The following is a 20,853-nucleotide window of genomic DNA, read 5'->3' on the forward strand; positions in this document are numbered from 1 at the left end:
CAGGATAACAACAAACAGGAGCTTGCTCTGGGTCACGAGCTCTGGGTCACGAGTACTGCACGAAGGGGTCGCACGCGGGGGAGGGGGAGAACAGTACGACCGTTTGATTGACGTACTTACTGTCCAATGCAACTCGGTGGCTCTGGAAATCATTGGCTGGAGTTTTTCGAGCCCTGCCCGTTCCACAGATGATTGACTTGTTTAATTTCATGTCAGTACTTCTAACTCAGTGGCTGTAAGTGGGTTATGATAAGGATTTCAAGTAATTCTGCAAAAATGGCCAAAAAAGCGAATTCCATACCCAACCTTTAACTTATCTAAAAATCATTAAAACCTTATATGGTGTTGTCCATTATGTGGAGAAGAAACCATTCCTAACTGTTGTTAGCTTGAAACATGTCATCAGAAATAGCATACACTACTAGGCTGAAAGACTCACATAACTATGGAGGTAGATTTGTGTCTTTATTATGCAATCAAACAAAATAGGTTTGAGAGCAAAACTTTCCACACTGCAATCAAAAAATAGATTTGAGAGAAAAACTATGGACACTGCAATCCAAAAATGTTTTATTGCAAGTAAAATAAATGTGATAAAAAAAAATTAATGGGAATCCAAAAGTTTTGTTTGCGAATCCAAAAGTTTTGCTTGCGAATCCAAAAGTTTTGCTTGCGAATCCAAAAGCTTTGCTTGCGAATCCAAAAGCTTTGCTTGCTGTTGAGCTGAATCTCGTGGGCGGGACCTATGCCGAAATATGTAAGACACATCTCTATTGGCAAGTCTCGATCGGAGTGACAGCTTGGCAACATCCACAGTAAGTGACGAGAGAGTTTTGAAGTCCATGATGAGACAGAGCGGGACTCGGGAGCTGAGAGGACAGAAAATCAATGCGCAGGTATGTCTTCCGTCATAGTAATAGCAAGAATGTTATGATTGAACTGGTGCATGTAGATTGCTTTTGTTTAACGATCGGTGGATGTTGTAATGGGTTAAAAAATACACATTATTTTGTCAGCCTGTAGCTGCTAGCTTAGCTCAATTACCTAGTCATAGGTACGTTACGTGCCCAGGCTGCCTATTAGCCTGCATGACGTTGTGCATGTAGCTACTAGTTAATAGGACTATTTGTGTTCAACGATCTCTCGTTACTAACTGTGGATGTTGCCAAGCTGTCACTCCGATCGAGACTGGCCAATAGAGACGTGTCTTACATCTTTCGGCGTAGGTCCCGCCCACGAGATTCAGCTCAACAGCAAGCAAAGCTCTTGGATTCGCAAGCAAAACTTTTGGATTCGCAAGCAAAACTTTTGGATTCGCAAACAAAACTTTTGGATTTGCAAACAAAACTTTTGGATTTGCAAACAAAACTTTTGGATTCCCATTAATAATTTTTTTATCACATTTATTTTACTTGCAATAAAACATTTTTTGATTGCACTGTCGAAAGTTTTGCTCTCAAACCTATTCTGTTTGATTGCATATTAAAGACACCAATCTACCTCCATAGCTAACACTGGCACATTTACAGAAAGGTAGATAAATGTCCTTTAAAAAAAAGAAAAGAAAAATCAACCATTGAACAGCAAGCAGATGAAATTGGATAGGGCCCACTTTAGAAGATAAGGTATTTTTTTATTTTCGTTTGAGAGCCATTTTTTGCACATGTGATAAAATAAAAAACATTGAAGGTAATTTGCATTACAATTGTGTGGTATGCATTGTTTGTTTCCTATTTAAGAAGTAAAATAAAAAAAAAGTAAAAGTAAAATAAACGGTCAAAAGAAAAATAGTGACTAGTGACTACGATTATGACTAGTTTCTCAGTACTAGTAATAAGCACCTAAGAATTATCAAGAAAATGGGAACTAATTATTGTTATAATATACTGTTATTTTTCCTTTATCTTACTTTTCCCTATTCGGAACAATTTGCCTCTACGCAGGCTTTAGCCGAGCCCTTTTTAAAGGTGCGCCATTCACCGGATGTTGATTATCGCACACGTTTTAGTCGATGGTGGACATGATTCCTATCTATCAGGCAATTCTCGAATGAAGTTAAAGAACAAGTTGTTAAAATTAAGCAAATATCAATATGTCGGCATCGATAATAAGAAGAGGCCTTGACCTGCTAAGCAACGACATTAAAGGTAGCGGTGAAGATAAAACCACACGTTGTTGTTTGGCTGCGCCGATTCTATGTATTTCTTTGCTTCTTAGTTTGATGTAAATTAGATGTTATGTACATAGTGCACTTGAATTGTTCATATATTCAGATGAGAAGTGCAGGATAGATGAGACCTAACTACGCGGTGAATCTCTGCTAACACGTCTTTGATACCAGAGAGACTTCATAAATGATCTGATACCAGAGAGAATGTTAATGCATGACAATGAATTGTTTTACTTTGCCTATGTTTTCCTTTACTTATCTATTATTTTATTGTATTGTGTATGTATAACAATGTTTCTACGTGAAGCACTTTGAGTCTCCCTCATGTATGAAAAGTGCTACATAAATAAAGTTGCCTTGCCTTGCCTATTCATATTAAGTTCAAGGATGACCAACATCCTTTCTTGTATTCTCTTAAATTTTGTTGACATCAGAACCATTTTCCTTGACTGCCTTAATCCTGTTTTACAGATGTCGGTAAAGGAAAATCAAGCAAAGTAAAAAAACGACAGACTCCTAGCAAAGCCAATGTGATGAACATGGTGAGCACTAACCGGAGAGGCGTCACTAAGCAGGTTAAACGTCTGCAGGGACGCCTGGGTCCCGGTAAGAGCAAAACCACCGTCAAAGACAAGAGGATCAAGAACGCTGTTGGTAATACTTTTAAATCAAAACTTTTCACTGCATTCTCTCATCTAGCAAATACTGGACACTGGTCATAATGTATGATTTTAGACTTTCACGCATTCAATAAGCCCCATTTGTGACAAAGAAATCCTGCATATCTCTATCGTACACTGTATTTTGGGTCACACAGGAATCCCATTGCAAATCTTTTCGATTGATGTAATCATGTTTTTACTTTCCGTGGTCTCAACAGGGTTTGAAGATATGGTACGGTTGATATCAAATGGACTTACCAGCTAAATCAAGTTCAAATATGCACCCAATCATTTTATTCCCTCTCTCTCTACCCAGAGGAGTTCAGGAAGACGCAGGGGAAGAGCCACCTGACAGACAACCTTGCCTACTTCCTGGGGAGTGGCTACATAGCCACCGACGCGGTCACCAAGAAAGTCAGTATTCGTGTCATCTGCCCACTACACTTGATGTCAGATAAGATGCGTCATGAAGGAGCATCTAAAGAGAAACAACAACAAAAAAACACACACATTGTCACCTGGGGATTAATAGTAGAAAATAGTATGTTAGTCAACATTCCTTCCTTGAGTCAATCAAACCTTAGTCAAATATAACGCTCTTCCCGTCGGCCAATCAGATCATGAGCCAGCACACTGGCAGGCAGGCGAGGAACCGTCCGGACGCGCCTGTCAGGAAGGCGTCCGAGACCACCTCTGTCTTCAGCGAGGAGGAGTTCCAGAAGTTCCAGAAGGAGTACTTTGGTCGGACCGTGGAGTAGAAGAGACAGTCTTTTCTTTCTTTTTTGCTTTGTTATTGTTACAATTCTACGCAATTCTATTCATGAGCAACGATGAATATCAGTTGAAATAAATAAAGCTTTTTAATGTTTTTTTCCACCCATGGCTTGAGGTCACGTTATTAACCTTTTTAGATAGATGTCTACAGAATGATGCAATAGATACAATGAGGTTTAAAATTTCAATTATTTTCAAATCAGGCATTGAATTGTAAGAAGCATCGACCATAAGTATCAGATATTGGGTTCATTCCCATATGAAAACATCTTAGGGCTTCTGACTCAGATCTACTGCATTTACATTTTTTGCAATGTTGATAGGGAAATAAGTAATTTACTAAAAGGTCACACCAGTATCCTCATCAATCCAGAATGCACTTTGGGCTTTGTGGGCTTGGGGGTAGGGGATGAATACAAATGCAGCTGTTTGTCAGGCAGTGGGGAGCACCTGTGTGGCCATATAGGTTTTGACATGCAGTCCTGGACCAGTTTGGGAACTGATTTATCTAAATTCCCTTATTTTTGTGCATAAACTTGCTAGCCACAGTGATAGCTGCATACCGAGATGTTGACGAAAGTATTGGTTTTAAATTCAAAATAATTTAGGTTTGGGACTTTGAGTCCCGGTCACTCAAATTTGAGCTTGTCTGCCATTTCTAAAACTAGAGACCATAGGAATGTAGCAGGTGGAGTTGAACTTGTTCAGCCCAGGGGTTGCCTCTATTCAATTCATCTGGTGCGTATCAGATGCATCAATCCCTAATGAGACCAAGTTGTTTTAGCTAACAAGCACAACATACCCCTCTACGGAACCAAACTATGGCACAGGTAAGGCTCCCCAATTGTCCTTCTGCACTTTTTAAAATATGGACCATTTGTGCTAAACCTTGGGTTTTGTAAGCCTTGAATTATGTCACTTGTCTGAATGTAGTGTTTTTGTATTTGCTTATTGTTCGTCGAGAATGACCTTCAAATTCTGTTCGTGTTATTCCTCTTTTACTAAAAGTCTGAAAGTATGCAGACTTTCAGAACTAAAACATCTCTGTGAAGGCCGACATGAGAGTCTGGCCTGAACAACTGCAACACACACATCCTCTTTATATGAATGAATAATCCAAAAAGGCATGACTTTCCATAATGGGCTTGAATTTTGATTGGCAAAATAAATTGGAACGAAGTCTAAAGTATGTGCATATCCAGTTTGTTGATCTTAATCATTGTTTTGCAATTCTGAAAGCACTTAAAATGTGATATCTACTTTTTTTTGTAGCCACTCCAGCTTTTTTGTATGCTATTGTTATTCACAGCCTAACGTGACTTTGAAGAAGAGCCTTTTCCAAATGTGAATGTAAAAAGCCATGCAGACTAGTACACCGAGATGACATTCACTTTTATATATTTTTCCAATTCCTGAAACTTCTCTTGTTGGATTGTATCAGTCTAGCAGCTGGGTATATCAGTCAGATGCTCAATGATAAACTGCTGGTTGTTCGTCAAGAATTACTTTCAAATTCGGTATATTTTCTTTTCTGAAAGTCTGAAAGTGCGCAGACTTTCAGAACTAAAACGTCACTGTAAAGGCCGACATGAGAGTCTGAATGAATATCCAAAAAGGCATGACTTTCCATAATGGGCTTGCATTTTGATTGGTCAAATAAATTGCAAGGAAGTCTCAAGTATGTGCATATCCACTTTGTTGATCTTAATCATTGTTTTGCAATTCTGCAAGGACTTAATATGTGATATCTACCTTTTTTTGTAGCCACTCCAGCTGCTCAATGATAAACCACTGGTTTAACAGACACTGACAAGTTTTATCATTGTTGGTGTATTATAGCATTGAAAGCTTATCTAAGTGTCTTAAGCTTATCGTAGCCTTGTCAGGTATTTTAATGCTCAATGATATTTGTCAAACAAGACATAGTACTATCCCAGGGTGTGGTTGGACCCAGGAATGTTCATACTTTCGCTTTCTCTATCAAAAACCTTTGTTTAAAGTTGGTAGCTAAACAACCATTGATCAACCGTTTGTGACCAGTCTTTCTAGTCTGTAATGTTAATAAAGAAGGTATTCCAACTAGATATTTCAAAAGAGTGAATGAGATTGAAACGATGAGCAACATTTAAGCCATACACATCTACTCTTCTGGACTCACCTGCACAGAGTATGCACTGAGGCTCTTTAGTGACTGATACAAACTAGGGACTGATACACACACAAAAGACACTGAGGCACGTCAGACACTTTGACATTAGACTTATGTAAAATGTTCAATGATGAACAGTTTCAATAGCATAGCATAACGTCTACCTCAACTGTTACTCATGTTTGCATTTTACAAGGTATTGCTACATTTCAACCACTGTTAAAATGGGGATTACTTTAAAAAAAGGAAAAAATTCTTTCCCTTCCTGTACGGCTGTGACGTGACACCAAGATATCCCGTCTAGGATTACACGGGAACATTGGGAAGTCATCGAGACATGTGACAAAACAAAACATTGTCAATGAAATGTGGGTTATGCGGTCACATTACAATTCATAATATAATCTGTGTATTCTGTTCTCTTCTGTCCAACATTCCTCGTTTTGTAGATATCTAAAGTTGAGTGTGTGCTAATTAACTAAGAAAGAGCTTCATTCTAAATATTATTCATTCTGGCATACTTTTCTAGGGCCCAGGTAAACAATACTCAACCAACCCTGCCCAACCGCCTCCTCCTAAACCCAAACCAAGAACCAAGTCATTCGACCTGCCTCAACATATCCTGGTAAAGACTAACCGGCATTTAATTACTAATCAGACATTTAATACCAATCAGCGTCAATGAGTCATTCATGATCAATGAGTCATCCAGGATCCATAAGTCAAATATGATCTATTGGTCATTTATTGTCAGTCACTGAGACATTTCAGACACTGAGAAACTTCAGAAACAGACACTTAAGTCACTGAGATAGTATAGTCACTGACACAGGTTAGACACTGAGACACTTTAGACACTTTAGTCCCTTTATTCACTGAGACACTTTTAGACACTCCAGACACTGAGACACTTTAGTCACTGAGACACTTTAGACACAGAAACTGAGACTCCTTCGTCCTACGGACTTATGTATAGATTCATTTACAGAGCATTAAATGTCAATAATATCCACCTCACTGATTTCATTCTCATTACTGTCCTGTAGTGCTTGGATAAGACACCAGAATCTCCTTTCTGGTATTATGAGTGACAAAAGTGTGTGACAAAACAAATCATTGTCAGTCAAATGTTGGCTATGAGTAAACGTTACATTTCATTATATAAACAATGTATTCTGTTTTCTTCTGTACAACATTCTTCGTTGTGTAGACATCAGAAGGTGATCGGCGCGCCACTAAACTAAAACAGAGCTTGATTTTAATGATCATTCATTGTGAAATACATTTCTAGGGCCCAGGTAATCAAGACAAAACCGACCGAGCCCCAGCACCTGCTCCCAAACCCAAACCCAAACCAGGACCCAAACCAGATTGCCTTTTCCAACGTATTGTCCTGGTAACCAATAACCTTTTTTTTTTACAAAGTACATATCAAATACCATCAGTGGTTGATAAGACATTCTTGAACAATTAGTATTCATTATCAATGAGCCTATGGTTACCAAGTACAAATGAATAAACAATTGCCTATGATTTATCAGTGAATCATAGGTATTAAGCTTTTTACCATGAATGAAAAAAATGATTAATTACTGTTAACTGTTACAATTAACTGTTAGCTACCAATAAGCCATTACGTTTTGTCTTAACGATAAGAAACCTAGTGTAACTTGACACCTTACCATTGCGTGTTCAACCTCTCCGTTTTCATCAGGACCCAGACTATCTGAAGCAGTGGTGGGCTAGTGTGTCACGTGAGTCCACATTTAGACAACTAAAACCCTAATAATACCCTCAATACTAGGTCCAGATTTACTGAATTATAAATAATCTTCCCAGCTTGGGATTCCCTCCAAGAAGACTTCAACGGCAAGAAAGAAAATGAGTAAGTTGGCAAGGCTTGGAATTTCTCAGACTCTCACAAAAACACACACACACACACACACACACACACACACACACACACACACACACACACACACACACACACACACACACACACACACACACACACACACACACACATCTTATCAAGTGTAAGTTGCCTCTCTCTCTCTGTCTCTCTCTCTCTCTCTGTCTCTCTCTCTCTCTCTGTCTCTCTCTCTCTCTCTGTCTCTCTCTCTCTCTCTCTCTCTCTCTCTCTCTCTCTCTCTCTCTCTCTCTCTCTCTCTCTCTCTCTCTCTCTCTCTCTCTCTCTCTCTCTCTCTCTCTCTCTCTCTCTCTCTCTCTCTCTCTCTCTCTCTCTCTCTCTCTCACACTCTCACTCTCACTCTCTCTCAGGATCATTGCTGTCAAAGCCAGGCGGTTCCACATTGCAGTCCAGCTGTTTGACCTGCTGATGACTGAGAAAACTAAAACCCTCAGCAACTACATGAGTCAGCTGAACCTCATCGCGGACCACTTGGACATGGTACTGGTCTCTTCAGGTGTCTTTGTGTTCAACAAAAGACACCTACTGTTGTCTTCTATATGATTCAGTGTGGGGTAAAGGTAATGATGTCTTCTAGAGGATTCAGTGTAGGTTAAAAGTACTGTGTATTCCAATTGTTTTTCTAAATTGAAGAAATGTGGAGATTTGCTTCCAGACCACAAACTCTTTATTACCTCAAAAATCAATTTGTGGTTGTCTGGGGGAGTATAGCATAATAGCCAAACAAAGACACGTAACATCTGTGGTTTAAGACCATTTCAATTATCAATGTTTGTATCCAGACCCCTATTTCTCAGCTGTATATTTCCATGAAACCATTCTGACTAGCTGTGTGTCAGCTGTGTGCATTAGCTTGTTTGAACAGAACACATACAGCCCTATGGGATCGACAGTGAAAAGGAGGATTCCTTGTTTAAGTCTCTTCGAGTTCAAGTTTTAGATATTTCACTTGAAACTCGGAAGGCTGGTTTCTGAGGCCTCTGGAACACACCATTACTTGCATGTACCATTTACTGGTCACCATACTCACAGACACCAAGCCGAGGGTCTCCCTGTTTGCACAGCTGATATATCTAAAGGCTCTAGCTTCAATCCACACCTCAATATTGTTCTCCCGTCCACGGCTCACAACTCTTTTAAAGGGAAGTGCTACCTGTGCCACCTCATCTAGATAATCAGTGCCAATGCTCGGCACCAAGCTGCACTTCCAATCACAACCTTCCTGCCTGCTACATTTATCCACAGCAACGAGCAGCAGTCATGAGTGGGCCAATAAATCATACCCTCTTTTTGTCGTTTCCTTTTCCAAGGTGTCCAACAGGACCAAGGTTGCAGGGATCAGTGGTGGGACCACAGCCGTGTTGGGGGGCCTTGCAGCAGGGGCAGGGATTTTATTGGCCCCTTTGACGCTGGGGGCCTCCCTGGCCATTACTGTTGTCGGGGCGGGCGTGGCCACAGCGGGCGGAGTCGCTGGCGCCTCAGCGGCCATCGCCCACAAAGTGAGATTGTCTCCGGAAGGGAGACATCATTTTTTTGCTTTCATGTGTGTGTCTGTCTTAAAGGGGACACATTATACCACCAGGTGTGTATGATTAGCCTTACAAGCCGTTTAAAAAATCTGCCCCATATGACATCACTAGTGGGCGTGTCTACCTAGATCTGTGCTGGATAGATCAGTCTACCAGCCTACCCAGTGGACTGAAGTAAACGTTGCTCATCAATCCAGCAAAGATCTAGGACTAGGTACACACGCCACTAGTGATGTCATATGGGGCAGATTTTCAAAACGGCTTGTAAGGCTAATCACACTCACACCTGGTGGTATAATGTGTCCCCTTTAAGATAAGTGGTGCCGCCGTTGTTATGGGGACGGTGGTGTTGTTGTTGCTGTTCGTTATCTGTTGTTCTGGTAATGACGGAACCATTCCATCAAGGATGAGCTCATGTTTTATTATTATTATTATTGAATGTTAAGTTACAAGGCAGATGCATTATCCAAAGCAAACGACAGTGAATTCAGCCACTCAGGATCAGTTAGGTTAGGGCCTCATGGGACACTTTCAAGCCCTGTTCAAGGGCTTGTCAATATATATTTATCAAATTTGCATTTGTAAAACAAAGAGATTTAAAAGGTTGTGTCAGCCAACCATTTTCTTCGGGTTACTATGGTATACTAGCTTCCTATCGGCCATCTGTCTGTTCATTCATCCCTCACTTTCTTTTTTGTACTCTGCTTGCAACCCCCAATGCTTCCAGGTGGACCTGGAGAATGAAAAGAAGAAGATCAGAAAGGTCTTCCAGGACAACAAGGACAACATTCAGGACCTTCAACGCTGCCTGGAGTTCATTGTGGAGGGCATGAACCAGCTGGCCCAGCACCCATCCGCCTCGCTGTCCAAAGTGAAAGTGGACCCTGTGAAGCTCAACATGGTGTACCATCTGGGCGGGGGCGTGTGTCCTCGCGCCATCGAGGCCAACGTTAAGGCATCGGGGATCATGGAGGGGCTCGCCATAGGGCTCGATATGTTCTTCAAGGATGGAAAAGGAGCGACCAAGAATAAGCTTAGATCCAAGTGTGCCGCCAAACTGCGTGTGTTGGTGCAGGAGATGGGCACGGGGCTGAGGGAGTTTGAGAGAGCCAAAGAGTCGCTCAAGGTGTTTCTTCCATGAACAAGAACATGGAGATATCTGGCGCGCTGGCCTTTAGCCAATCAACTTGGCACACACACACACACACACACACACACACACACACACACACACACACACACACACACACACACACACACACACACACACACACACACACACACACACACACACACACATTTGGATTTACATTAAGGGCATTCAGCAGACGCTTTTATCCAAAGTGACTTACAATAAGTACATTTGTCAGAAGCGAACACCCACACACATACAAAGTAAAGGGACATGCTTTTCTTTCTTTTATTTGGTTTCTATGTAGTAAACTGGATTTTTCTCCATTTTCTTTGTTACTTACCTACTTTTTTGTGCGGGATAATACACATTTGATTGGTGATAAAATTAAAACATATTATATTTTATATGTGTTTTTATTTTATTGTAAGGATACACATATTAAATACTTATATCTAAATGGTGTGTACATTGAAATGCTGCTATATTTTTTTATCGAATCGTAAGGCAACATCGGTCTTTTTTTTTTTTAACTGTTGGGCACCCGGAAGTGTACTTTAGCAGGACTAACCTTCCAATGTTCTCGTTTTCCTGATGGTAATATGTGGCTTTCTGTGTTTCAGAGTTTTACCATTTATCTATAATTGATGGGGTTTTACTGCCGACCTTTTTAAGGTTTATAGTTCAGTGCCAATTTGCTGCTAGCATAGTTACAGATGATTTCAATATGGGACCTACTTTTGTTAACATGTGATCACGCGTCTGGCCAATTACAAAAAAGGTCATCGCGGAGTAATACCTAAGATCATTCCTTTTGAGACACCCCATTGGCTTAACCCTGTTAAACGTCAACTGTCTACGCGATTGGGCGGAGGGATGCGTCAGTCCATGATGCGGCCATATATAAATGTCAGCTCTCACCGACATATCCATATTTGGTGTTCGACCGCCCCTCCCTTTGGATTAATCATTCTGTGATCTCGCTGTCAAGAACGAAGCGCTCTCCCGCGCATCATGGCTGTTTAAAGGCGTGCAGCGGCTTACTTCGCATCGGCAAAAACACGGCAGTGCAGCGGCGAATTGCATTGGCTTTTTCTGGCAAAATGGCGTACGTACTATTAAATGTTAACACTTCTCATTTAGCGTAAAGATGAGGTTCACTTTCTCTATTCCAGACGGGAAATTAGGGTGTGATGACACAGTAAAAAGTACAGGCTAGTAACGTTATTGTAAATATAATATTTATACATAGATATAAATATAATTAATTGTAATAAGAGAAAAGAGAAAAAAAATACATTTCTGTCGACCAATTTATAACACGGGCTGGCAAGTCGACAGGTGCGCCAGACAGTTCATGTCAGGTCAACTTGCGCCTGGCGTTTTATTGGGATGTTTTGCAACAATAATGCAAATTCAATCGGCCGTTTTGTGGGAATATTACAATTTATTACTAGATTATGACTGTAGAACCATGGGCTGAATACATTTTGTTTCCATCAGTGGTGTTGTATTAACGGTATATAAATTCTCCGTATCATGCCTGTTTATAAACCTTCGGTACTGGCATTGTTTTAGGTTTATTATGAGGTGCATACCTATGGCCATTTATCTAGCAAGAAAACCTGTCTTTGTGTGTATTTACAACAGTGGCAACGTGGCGTCCCAAAATGGCGCGCTGTGTCTTCTGTTGTGGCCGTTGCCACGCCCCCAGGATGACTCACCCCGTTGAGGGTGGAGTTACCGGGCAGAAAATGCCCAAATTAGGAAATGTCAACCACTCGGGGGGTGGGGCCCAGTGACAGCGTTCTGACTAAAATAGCTCACTGTCACTAGTTTAACTCTTGACTACATTCACCTTAGTACAATGAGGAGTAGTATTAAGTTGTAATCCATCGTTACAGAAAGAAAGTTTATTTCATTGTGTACAAGCATGTATATTAAAGTGCAGCTTGACCAAGTTGTCGTTCATAATAAAAGCCTGAATTGTGTCTTGTTAATCAGTGGTGTTTCCCATGTACTCATTAAACTCCAGGAACAACGTTATTTAAAAACAAAACCTGAATAATAGAATGATTGCCCTTTCCTAGTAACACCCCATTCTGCCCTTTATCAACCCCACCAGGTCTCTTTCGACATCCACCCTCAGCTTTGCTGCAGTCGACAGCAGGACCTACCCTCTGGAAACCCAGACGATATCACGTTTATTCCCCCACACACGACTACCACTGACCACTGGACATGGCCTTGATGACAGTGCCGGTCCCGGAGGACGTGGGGGCCCTGTTCTTAGGTGGGTTGCTTGGGGCCAATGTTGTCGTTTGGCTGGTAGTCCAACCTCTCCCAAGTTGCTAGGGAACAATGATCTCGGATTGTTTATTGGATGGGCAATACAATTCTTGGAGTTGCTAAGGGCCCCATCTGCATACGTGGCAGCTTGCAAAACACATCGGTCTGTTTTATTGCACGACACCAGGCCTGATTGTTGTCTCTACCTGGTAATTTCCTCGTTACTGTAGCGCATGGGATTTGTTTTAGCCACAGGTTAAGTGCTGTCATGTGAACTCAACTTAAGCCCTCAAATTATGTTTGAAGATGTTTATTTATGCCATGGGACATGGGTCATTTATAGTGATGAATTCAGTCAGACATGTAACTATGTAAATAGATTTAAGGGCAAAGAAAGAAAATAATCACATCACAACCTATGTGATGTTTTCCTGCTCCATTATGAGCCTCAAGGGCTCGACCATGTCTCTAGGGCTGAGGCAGACATTTATGAGTTATCTTAATGGAGCCGATGCCTTCCCAGGCCGCTGATGTTTAACAACTCTTCCTTCCATATCTAGGGCCCTCGTTTCTGACGGCTGACCCCATGGTTCCCCTTCTGGACCAAGATGAAGAGGAAGCTCTCTCTCTCTCCTCCGCCTTAGAGGAGAGTTCAACCGCTTCACCCTCCCCCACTTTGTCTTCCTCTCTCTCCCTGTCCCCTTACCAAGCTCTCTGTCCCTCGCCTCTCTCCTCCTCCTTCTCCCCTCCTGCCTCTCCCCTCTCCTCCCCCTCCTCGTTCCTCGAGCCCAAGGTGGGTGCTGACGCCCTGTCCTTCCCCTGGCTGGGGGCTGCGGAGCTGCTCCACGCGCACGTTGGAGCAGACGTCAGCAGGGGTGAGCTTGCCGCCGGTCAGCCGCTACAGTGGTTTCCACATGATGATGTATTTTCCGAAACACACAGGGTTGTTAGTCGAGGGACGTGTGCCACTTTGAATTTGCGCTATTGGTATTCAGTAGGAAGAGTAAAGTTACGCAACAACCCAGGCGTGGCTTACTAGTGGCTGTCGTTCATTAGTCTTTGAAACATGGCTTGCTTTCGTGAAATGAGGAAGCTTGATCATCTGATAAGGCAGAAGATTCTCATCTATAGCACAACAAACCAGTTCCATGGTTTCAATTTCGTTCTACCCATTTAGTAAAATTATTAACTGGGGTCGGCTTAGCTCAGGAGGTGGAGCAGCTGTCTTGTAACCGAAAGGTTGCTAGTTATCCCAGCTCCTCCTAGCTTGTGTTGATGTGTCCCTGAGCAAGACACTTAAACCTAACTGCTCCTGACGAGCTGGCTGTCGCCTTGCATGGTTGACTCTGCCGTTGGTGTGTCAATGTGTGTATTAATCGATGTAAGTCCCTTTGGATAAAAGCGTCTGCTAAATGCCCTGATTGTAATTGTCTTGGGTACTCGGGCTGAGTTCCACTGAACAAGATAAGTCGAGTCAGTTACTGAACAAGTTTAAGCTGTGAGGTCTCTCTGTGCCACTGACAAACCTCCTTTACCATGGCATGTTGGATAGGGAGGGGTTTTAGATCTGTTTCGGCCTAGTGACTTGGTAAATTCCAAGCACGGCTATGAGCTGTACCTGAAATTATGTTTTAGTTATTCTGTTCAGGGGCTATAGTTATGTTTTGACATTTATTCCACACTTGTTAAGATCGATGTTTGATTTTGTGTTCTTTTACCTTTTTTGTTGTAAAATAAATATGACATAAAATGCTAGTTTGTTGAATAATATAGAGGTTTGAGGACGAGACCAGCAATAGTCTTGAAGAAAATGCTTCTTGTTACAGGATGCGCTGTTCTAACACATTACCTCCCTCTACAGATGACACCTTCCCTGGGATGGACTGGATGGCAGAGAAGATTGACCTCATTGACTTTGACCTGGATTCCCTAATGGGCTCATCAGACGAGCCTCCCAGCTCCCCAGAGGACCTCATCGCCACCCTGGACTCCCAAATGGATCTGGATGTCCACAACTTTGACTCACCCATCGTCTCCCCGCTCGACGCTCTCGCCCTGCCCCTACCGCTCCCCGATCTGGTCCCTCTCCCACTGGAGCCCCCACCCGTCACTCTGACCGTCTCTCCAAATGAGGAGGAGGAGCAGCAGGCGACGCTGATGGTGAAAACGGAGCCCCTCTCGCCGCCTCCCTTTAGCCACCTGGAGCTTGGTAGCGAGGTTGATGTGTTAGAAGTGGAGAAGAATGCCCCGACCCTCAACGCCAACGTGATGCCCTTCCCCACCGGCGACCTCCCAACCACCACCACCACCACCACCTCCTTCCTGGTGTCCCTCACCACCGCCGGGCCCTACATGGTGCTGCTCACCGCTAAAGCAGAGCCTTTCCAGGAGTCCCCCAATGACCAGACCTTTGCTGCTCAGGAGGCCTTCCCCCCTGATGAGGCCTCCCCTGGGACCAGCGACTGCGACAGCGACTCTGGCATCGAGTCGGCCTCCAGCAGCCCCCCTCGGATCTCCTCCCCGTCTCCTTCCTCCCCGTCCTCGGCCGGTTCCTCCAGGACCAAGCCGTACTCCAGGCCGGAGGCCGCCAGCGCTGCAGGCGGTGCGCCCCCCAGGGTGGTGGAGAAGAAACTGAAGAAGATGGAGCAGAACAAGACCGCGGCGACGCGCTACCGCCAGAAGAAGCGGGTGGAGCAGGAGGTGCTGAGTGGGGAGTGCGACGAGCTGGAGACAAAGAACCACGCGCTGGCGGAGAAGGTTGACGCGCTCAGCCGCGAGATCAAGTATCTCAAGGACCTGATGGAGGAGGTTCGCAACGCAAAGAACCGGCGCAGCAAGACTGTCTCCGCCTGAGTCGCCACCACCTCCTAACCCGGCTAGTGGTGTAGTCTGTGGGTTCCTGAGGTCAAGTCACAGTTCTGCGGCTGTTGTAGAAAGAGATCGGCACGTGTACGCTGGATTTAGGGTTCCAGGTAGCCAAGAGCAGTTGGTGTGCATGGCAAGAGATTAAGGATGTCGATGAGATTAGGGACATTGTGCTAGTCTATCGGATTAGAGATATCGATGAAATTAATCTTGGAGGGACTAGGGCTGTGAGGTTTTACGGTCGCTCAGTCCGCTCCAGTAGACCCACATAACATCTAGGTGTACTTGCAGTGATGTGTAGGAACGTGTATATCCTGGTCGTTTTACTATGCTAACCCGACAATCACTAGGCACACAGATGGCAAACGGCCATTACCAAGTCAAGATTTTAAGTATTTTAATTAATTTGTCACATGATCATACAGTGCTGTGAAAAGTCCAAGAGGCCGTCGTACTTTGCAGACCGCCGACGTAATAAAACATTCTCTGAATAAATTCCACCTTCAACCACCACCCTTTTGACTCACCCCTCAATTGTTTCCTGCTGTTGTGTCACCCACACCCTCAGCCCACCACCCATTTCCACCTTCCTCGGAGCAGCTTTGTCCAGAAAGGGGCCACGTTTATTTATGAATTGTTACGCAGCACTCCTGTTTACCTGTTTTGTAAATGGACGCTCTTCTTGCTTACTGATCATTTTATTCTTTGTTTTACTTTTGACTAACTCCTGATTGTTTTTTTCGGTTTTTAAGTGTTTCTTTCTGAAACTGTATAAATGCTTTTTTTTTCTATTAAATATCCATCAATACTCTTCAGACATGTCTCTTTTTTATTTTGAACCTGTTTTACAGTCAATCCACGGATTGACTGTAAAATTAAGGAATGCACACCAACGAGTAAACTGAAAGCCTACAAGTCGGTGCACGGTTACGCAAATGTTTGCGCATGTGAGTCTGTACTCGGCACTTGTTGCCTATCAAGTAGAACATCAGTGGGGGATGATCCTTAACATTAACTGTTGCAATGGTGAGCTTGGGTTTATTGCCTCGGTACTAGCATTAATCGCTTACGGCAACGAATTGTATTTGTTTGCTCAAACGCGGTCTAGTCCATTTTTCTTTCCCATTATAGCCCTTACAAGTACAATGAAGCACAAATTAAATGTATTATGGTAAATATCTACAGCACTAGCAGCATTGGTTTTAATATGATTTGAGTATTAAAGTTTAAACTGATCTTGTCTCATGTGAATAGTGAAAACCGGCCTCGGGTGGTTTCTTCTCAGTTTCAGTCATTCTGGTTCCACTCTACAAGGAAGTGAGGGGTGAGGGGTCAGAACAGCTGTGTCTACGTTTGCAGCAGGGATTTTGTCTAGTCTGAGTTTGACCAGCTGTTCAGAACAGTAACCATTTCTTGACAAGCTCGAATGGAAGGCCTGGTGCCGCCGACAAGTTTATTTGTCAGACTAGACGTCAGCAGGTTCGTGTATGCGTACGTTAGTCCTCCATGCAAATCTTTCATTGCATATTTTTGCATATTCTCCAACGCATAACTTCTGCAGCACGCCATGAGTCTAGTCATGGGATCCCTAATCGGCAAGCCCTCTGCTGCTACTGCTACTAACTGCCTACTTGTTGATGCTGTTTATTAATCTTTTTATTATTTTTATTAAGTATAGACTAGAAGCAGTGGAACCATAGTTACATAATTTGAATAACGGAGAATGAGATTTAGCTGAGTAATGTATTTTGTCACTCAATAAAATGCCACGATATAATTCATATTTTACTCTGGCAGACCAAACTAAAAACAATGTGACATTTAAATGGCACTTCTCTTTTTATCCAGTGAATGTTGCTCAGGACATATCATATATTTATTTGTTTTAGCTATAGGCCTACCCCAGCCCATACAAGAGCTCCTCTGTACTGATCTTTGGCTGAAAAGTATTGGTGAGAAGTGTTGGCAAGGGTGCTGGAGAATCAGGGGGAATATATTTGAGAAAGATGTAGGCTACTTTTAGTCAAACCAAAATATACTTTACAGCTCAAAGAAAGACAGCAGTGTGTGTGCATGGACTTTTACTAGAAAAATAACTTGGCAAATATTATGGTTGGTTAAAACACACTGTCCTTTATAGTGACTCAGTGTTTAGATCCTGTTGGGTCCCATCCGATTAATGCTCTATAACAAGAAGGAATGGGAAGCAAGCTGCTTCCCATTCTAATTCATAAGATAACTTGCTATACATGATCATCAACTCGTTTCTAGGTCTATTTGTCTCTATTTGAGCTTTTTTCTGTTGTAATTATCAACATCTGAACGTCTCTGTTGTGTCAATATAGCATGTGGTGCTGTAGATCAGGTGCTAAGCTGCTTATTAGTGATAATACCCAACGACTTTAAAAGATAAGACCTCGCTAATGACACACTTGCATTTACTACTGCAGTGTTCCTCACAATCCAACATACGTTAAGCTCAGTATCTTTCTTTTCTAGTTCTGCTCAAAAGAGATGAAGTAACAGCTGATGTCCCTGACCAACCAGATTGGCTCCTGAGGCAACGACCTGTTGTCTATGGGTGTCTAGAAATGATCATCAATTGTGGCGTTCTCACGGTGTTGTGTAACACTATTTCCGGTGTCTTACTTCCTACGAACTGCTTACCAAAGATCCCACTCCCTGGAGACAGATAGCGAAAATAATACTGTGAGAACCATACAAACCTTACAAAAATAACGAGAGGAGAATAAAATATATTTTCTTCACGAAAATTGGAAAAGGCAATATCAGAACCATGGCCCATGTCCCGCCCTCTGCGTAGAGATAAAGAAGCCTGAGATTCAGGCTGCTCTAGTGTAGTATACACACTCACTCTTATCAGGTTTAGTGGGCTGAAAGGGAGTTATAAACTCGGCCTGCATGTGGGAGTAGTTAGATTAGAAGCCGACCTGATAGTAGTTAGGTTGTCCTCATTCTTGTCAATGCTTTCAGCAGTCAATAATAACACACACTTTGAAGACTCGATGTTTCGGTTTTGCGTGAAAGCCTTATTGCGTTGTTTGTTTTGCTAAACAGAACAAAGCTAATAAAACGACATACACAGGAGGGCAGCAATTATAAATAGTTGAAACAATAGTTAATTTATTTGCGCTTCGATTTGCCCTTTATAATGAGTTCATGCTTTGCTGAATTTGATTTAGACTATGTTATAATTCACAATAAGTTTGGTTTTTATAATTACAAGATACCTTCTTTTTTTTCCCGATGGGGCGTTGAGCTTCTTCCATTCTCCTCTTAGTTATCTATTTAGCCCCCCCGTGCGTCCGGCCTCAGAACTTGAGCTTTTCTCAAACTTACAGGAAAGGGGTTGAGAGCGAATACTGAATTTTAGCTACCGAGTCGGGACTGTGACCTGGTGACCAACGCACACCTGCATACCCCAAGTCTGTCACAGAGCATGCAGGGCCCCTACTGCCCGGGCCCCCAGCAGCATGGACAGGTACTCGGGCTCCCCTAGCTGGAAGATGCTGGCCTCGCCGCTCCCAGTGGCCCTCTGCTCCAGGATAACAGAGCCAGGGGTCCAGGGCCGCGGGTGCAGGTAGGCTACCAACTCTGGAGACTCCCACACGACGTTCCGGTACCGGGTTGAGGACATCCCGACAATGAACAAAATTAATAAATGAACTACTTCGATATCTTGATTGTTTCTTTTTTTTCTAAATATTCATAAGCTGTGTATAGAATGATTGTATGCGAATAGGATATTAACTTGAGAATAAAACACAAAACTGTTTTAACTACACAGACCCATATTTTGAACGACATTTAAGTCAAATTATCTGCAGCGCTCTGCAGACCCATTTCCACCTTCCTCGGAGCAGCTTTGTCCAGAAAGGGGCCACGTTTATTTATGAATTGTTACGCAGCACTCCTGTTTACGTGTTTTGTAAATGGATGCTCTTCTTGCTTACTGATCATTTTATATTTTGTTTTGCAAAGTTTTACTTTTGACTAACTCCTGATTGTTTTTTTTGTTTTTTTTAAAGTGTTGTTTCTTTCTGAAACTGTATAAATGCTTTTTATTCCTATTAAATATCGATCAATACTCTTCAGACATGTCTCTTAATTATTTTGAAAACCTGACTCAAACCTGTTTTTATGACTCAAGATGAGAGGGGCAGAGTTCCATCCACAACTTTACTTGTAAGCATGACTTGGCAAGCTGGCTGGCTGAATCCCTAGCTGATTGTTGACGACTTATCTGAATGAACTGCCAGTGGGTTTGTATTGAAGCGTCTGCTGACCAATAGCAAATGGGATATCCACGGATTGACTGTAAAATTGAGGAATGCACACCAACGAGTAAATTAAAAGCCTACAAGTCAGTGCACAGTTACGCAAATGTTTGCGTATGTGAGTCTGTACTCGGCACTTGTTGCCTATCAAGTAGAACATCAGTGGGGGATGATCCTTAAGATTAACTGTTGCAATGGTGAGCTTGGGTTTATTGCCTCGGTACTAGCATTAATCGCTTATGGCAATGAATTGTGTTTGTTTCCTCAAACGCGGTCTAGTCCATTTTTCTTTCCCATTTTAGCCCTTACTTACATTACAAGTACAATGAAGCACAAATTCAATTCATTATGGTAAATATCTACAGTATACTAGCAGTATTGGTTTTTAACATTTGAGCATTAAAGTTTAAACTGATCTTGTCTCATGTGAATAGTGAAAACCGGCCTCAGGTGGTTTCTTCTCAATAGTTTCACAGTAGTCATTCTGGTTCCACTCTACAAGGAAGTGAGAAGTGAGGGGTGAGGGTTCAGAACAGCTGTGTCTACGTTTGCAGCAGGGATTTTTTCTAGTCTGCGTTTGACCAGCTGTTCAGAACAGTAACCATTTCTTGGCAAGCTTGAATGGAAGGCGTGGTGACGCACACAGGTTTATGAACAAGAATAGACATCAGCAGGTTTGTGTAGGTGTACGTTAGTCATCCATGCAAATCTTTCTTTGCATATTTTTGCATATTCTCCAACGCATAACTTCTGCAGTAGGCCACGAGTCCAGTCATGGGATCCCTGATCGGCAAGCCCTCTGCTGCTGCAAAGTTGCTGTAAAGCAAAATTAAACTTTGCCTACTTGTTGATGCTGTTTATTCATCTTTTCATTTTTTTTATTAAGTATAGACTAGAAGCAGTGGAACCATAGTTACATAATTTGAATAACGGAGAGAATGAGATTTAGCTGAGTAATGTATTTTGTCACTCAATAAAAAGCTTAATAAAATGCCACGATATAATTCATATTTTACTCTGGCAGACCAAACTAAAGACAATGTGACCTTTAAATG

The 20,853-nt window shown here is 42.4% G+C and overlaps 3 protein-coding genes and 1 long non-coding RNA gene across 4 annotated transcripts; 3 read left to right on the plus strand and 1 right to left on the minus strand.

Moving 5' to 3' along the window:
- The first annotated feature begins 1,955 nt into the window (after positions 1-1,955).
- Positions 1,956-3,708, plus strand: rps19bp1 (ribosomal protein S19 binding protein 1). Its single transcript, XM_030352188.1, has 4 exons — positions 1,956-2,147; positions 2,642-2,824; positions 3,149-3,246; positions 3,450-3,708. Exons 1-4 carry the CDS (start codon positions 2,093-2,095, stop codon positions 3,588-3,590), a joined length of 477 nt encoding a protein of 158 aa, XP_030208048.1. The 5' UTR covers positions 1,956-2,092; the 3' UTR covers positions 3,591-3,708.
- A 95-nt stretch (positions 3,709-3,803) lies between these two features.
- On the plus strand, positions 3,804-10,475 carry LOC115540690 (apolipoprotein L domain-containing protein 1). The gene is made up of 7 exons (XM_030352187.1): positions 3,804-6,380; positions 7,047-7,151; positions 7,470-7,509; positions 7,595-7,640; positions 8,036-8,165; positions 8,996-9,184; positions 9,942-10,475. The coding sequence occupies exons 5-7, from the start codon at positions 8,094-8,096 to the stop codon at positions 10,353-10,355; spliced, it is 675 nt and encodes a 224-aa protein (XP_030208047.1). The 5' UTR covers positions 3,804-6,380; positions 7,047-7,151; positions 7,470-7,509; positions 7,595-7,640; positions 8,036-8,093; the 3' UTR covers positions 10,356-10,475.
- A 786-nt stretch (positions 10,476-11,261) lies between these two features.
- On the plus strand, positions 11,262-16,315 carry atf4a (activating transcription factor 4a). The gene is made up of 4 exons (XM_030351257.1): positions 11,262-11,454; positions 12,472-12,639; positions 13,196-13,510; positions 14,497-16,315. Exons 2-4 carry the CDS (start codon positions 12,588-12,590, stop codon positions 15,486-15,488), a joined length of 1,359 nt encoding a protein of 452 aa, XP_030207117.1. The 5' UTR covers positions 11,262-11,454; positions 12,472-12,587; the 3' UTR covers positions 15,489-16,315.
- LOC115540182 (uncharacterized) lies at positions 15,675-19,502 on the minus strand. The gene is made up of 2 exons (XR_003976129.1): positions 19,371-19,502; positions 15,675-16,086 (listed from the first exon to the last, which is right to left on the minus strand). It is a non-coding gene; the product is annotated as an uncharacterized LOC115540182 (long non-coding RNA).
- Positions 19,503-20,853: the final 1,351 nt, after the last annotated feature.

This window comes from Gadus morhua, chromosome 3 (assembly GCF_902167405.1).
Source record: "Gadus morhua chromosome 3, gadMor3.0, whole genome shotgun sequence".
NCBI lineage: Eukaryota > Metazoa > Chordata > Actinopteri > Gadiformes > Gadidae > Gadus > Gadus morhua.

Bases quoted from the DNA above. Each gene is read 5' to 3' on its own strand.
- atf4a (XM_030351257.1), top strand. From the start codon at position 12,588: ATGGCCTTGATGACAGTGCCGGTCCCGGAGGACGTGGGGGCCCTGTTC. The intron at 12,640-13,195 runs GTGGGTTGCTTG...TTCCATATCTAG, and splicing joins CGTGGGGGCCCTGTTCTTAG to GGCCCTCGTTTCTGACGGCT. The intron at 13,511-14,496 runs GTGAGCTTGCCG...CTCCCTCTACAG, and splicing joins TGGAGCAGACGTCAGCAGGG to ATGACACCTTCCCTGGGATG.
- rps19bp1 (XM_030352188.1), top strand. From the start codon at position 2,093: ATGTCGGCATCGATAATAAGAAGAGGCCTTGACCTGCTAAGCAACGAC. The intron at 2,148-2,641 runs GTAGCGGTGAAG...CCTGTTTTACAG, and splicing joins GCTAAGCAACGACATTAAAG to ATGTCGGTAAAGGAAAATCA. The intron at 2,825-3,148 runs GTAATACTTTTA...CTCTCTACCCAG, and splicing joins GAGGATCAAGAACGCTGTTG to AGGAGTTCAGGAAGACGCAG.
- LOC115540690 (XM_030352187.1), top strand. From the start codon at position 8,094: ATGACTGAGAAAACTAAAACCCTCAGCAACTACATGAGTCAGCTGAAC. The intron at 8,166-8,995 runs GTACTGGTCTCT...TCCTTTTCCAAG, and splicing joins TCGCGGACCACTTGGACATG to GTGTCCAACAGGACCAAGGT. The intron at 9,185-9,941 runs GTGAGATTGTCT...CAATGCTTCCAG, and splicing joins CAGCGGCCATCGCCCACAAA to GTGGACCTGGAGAATGAAAA.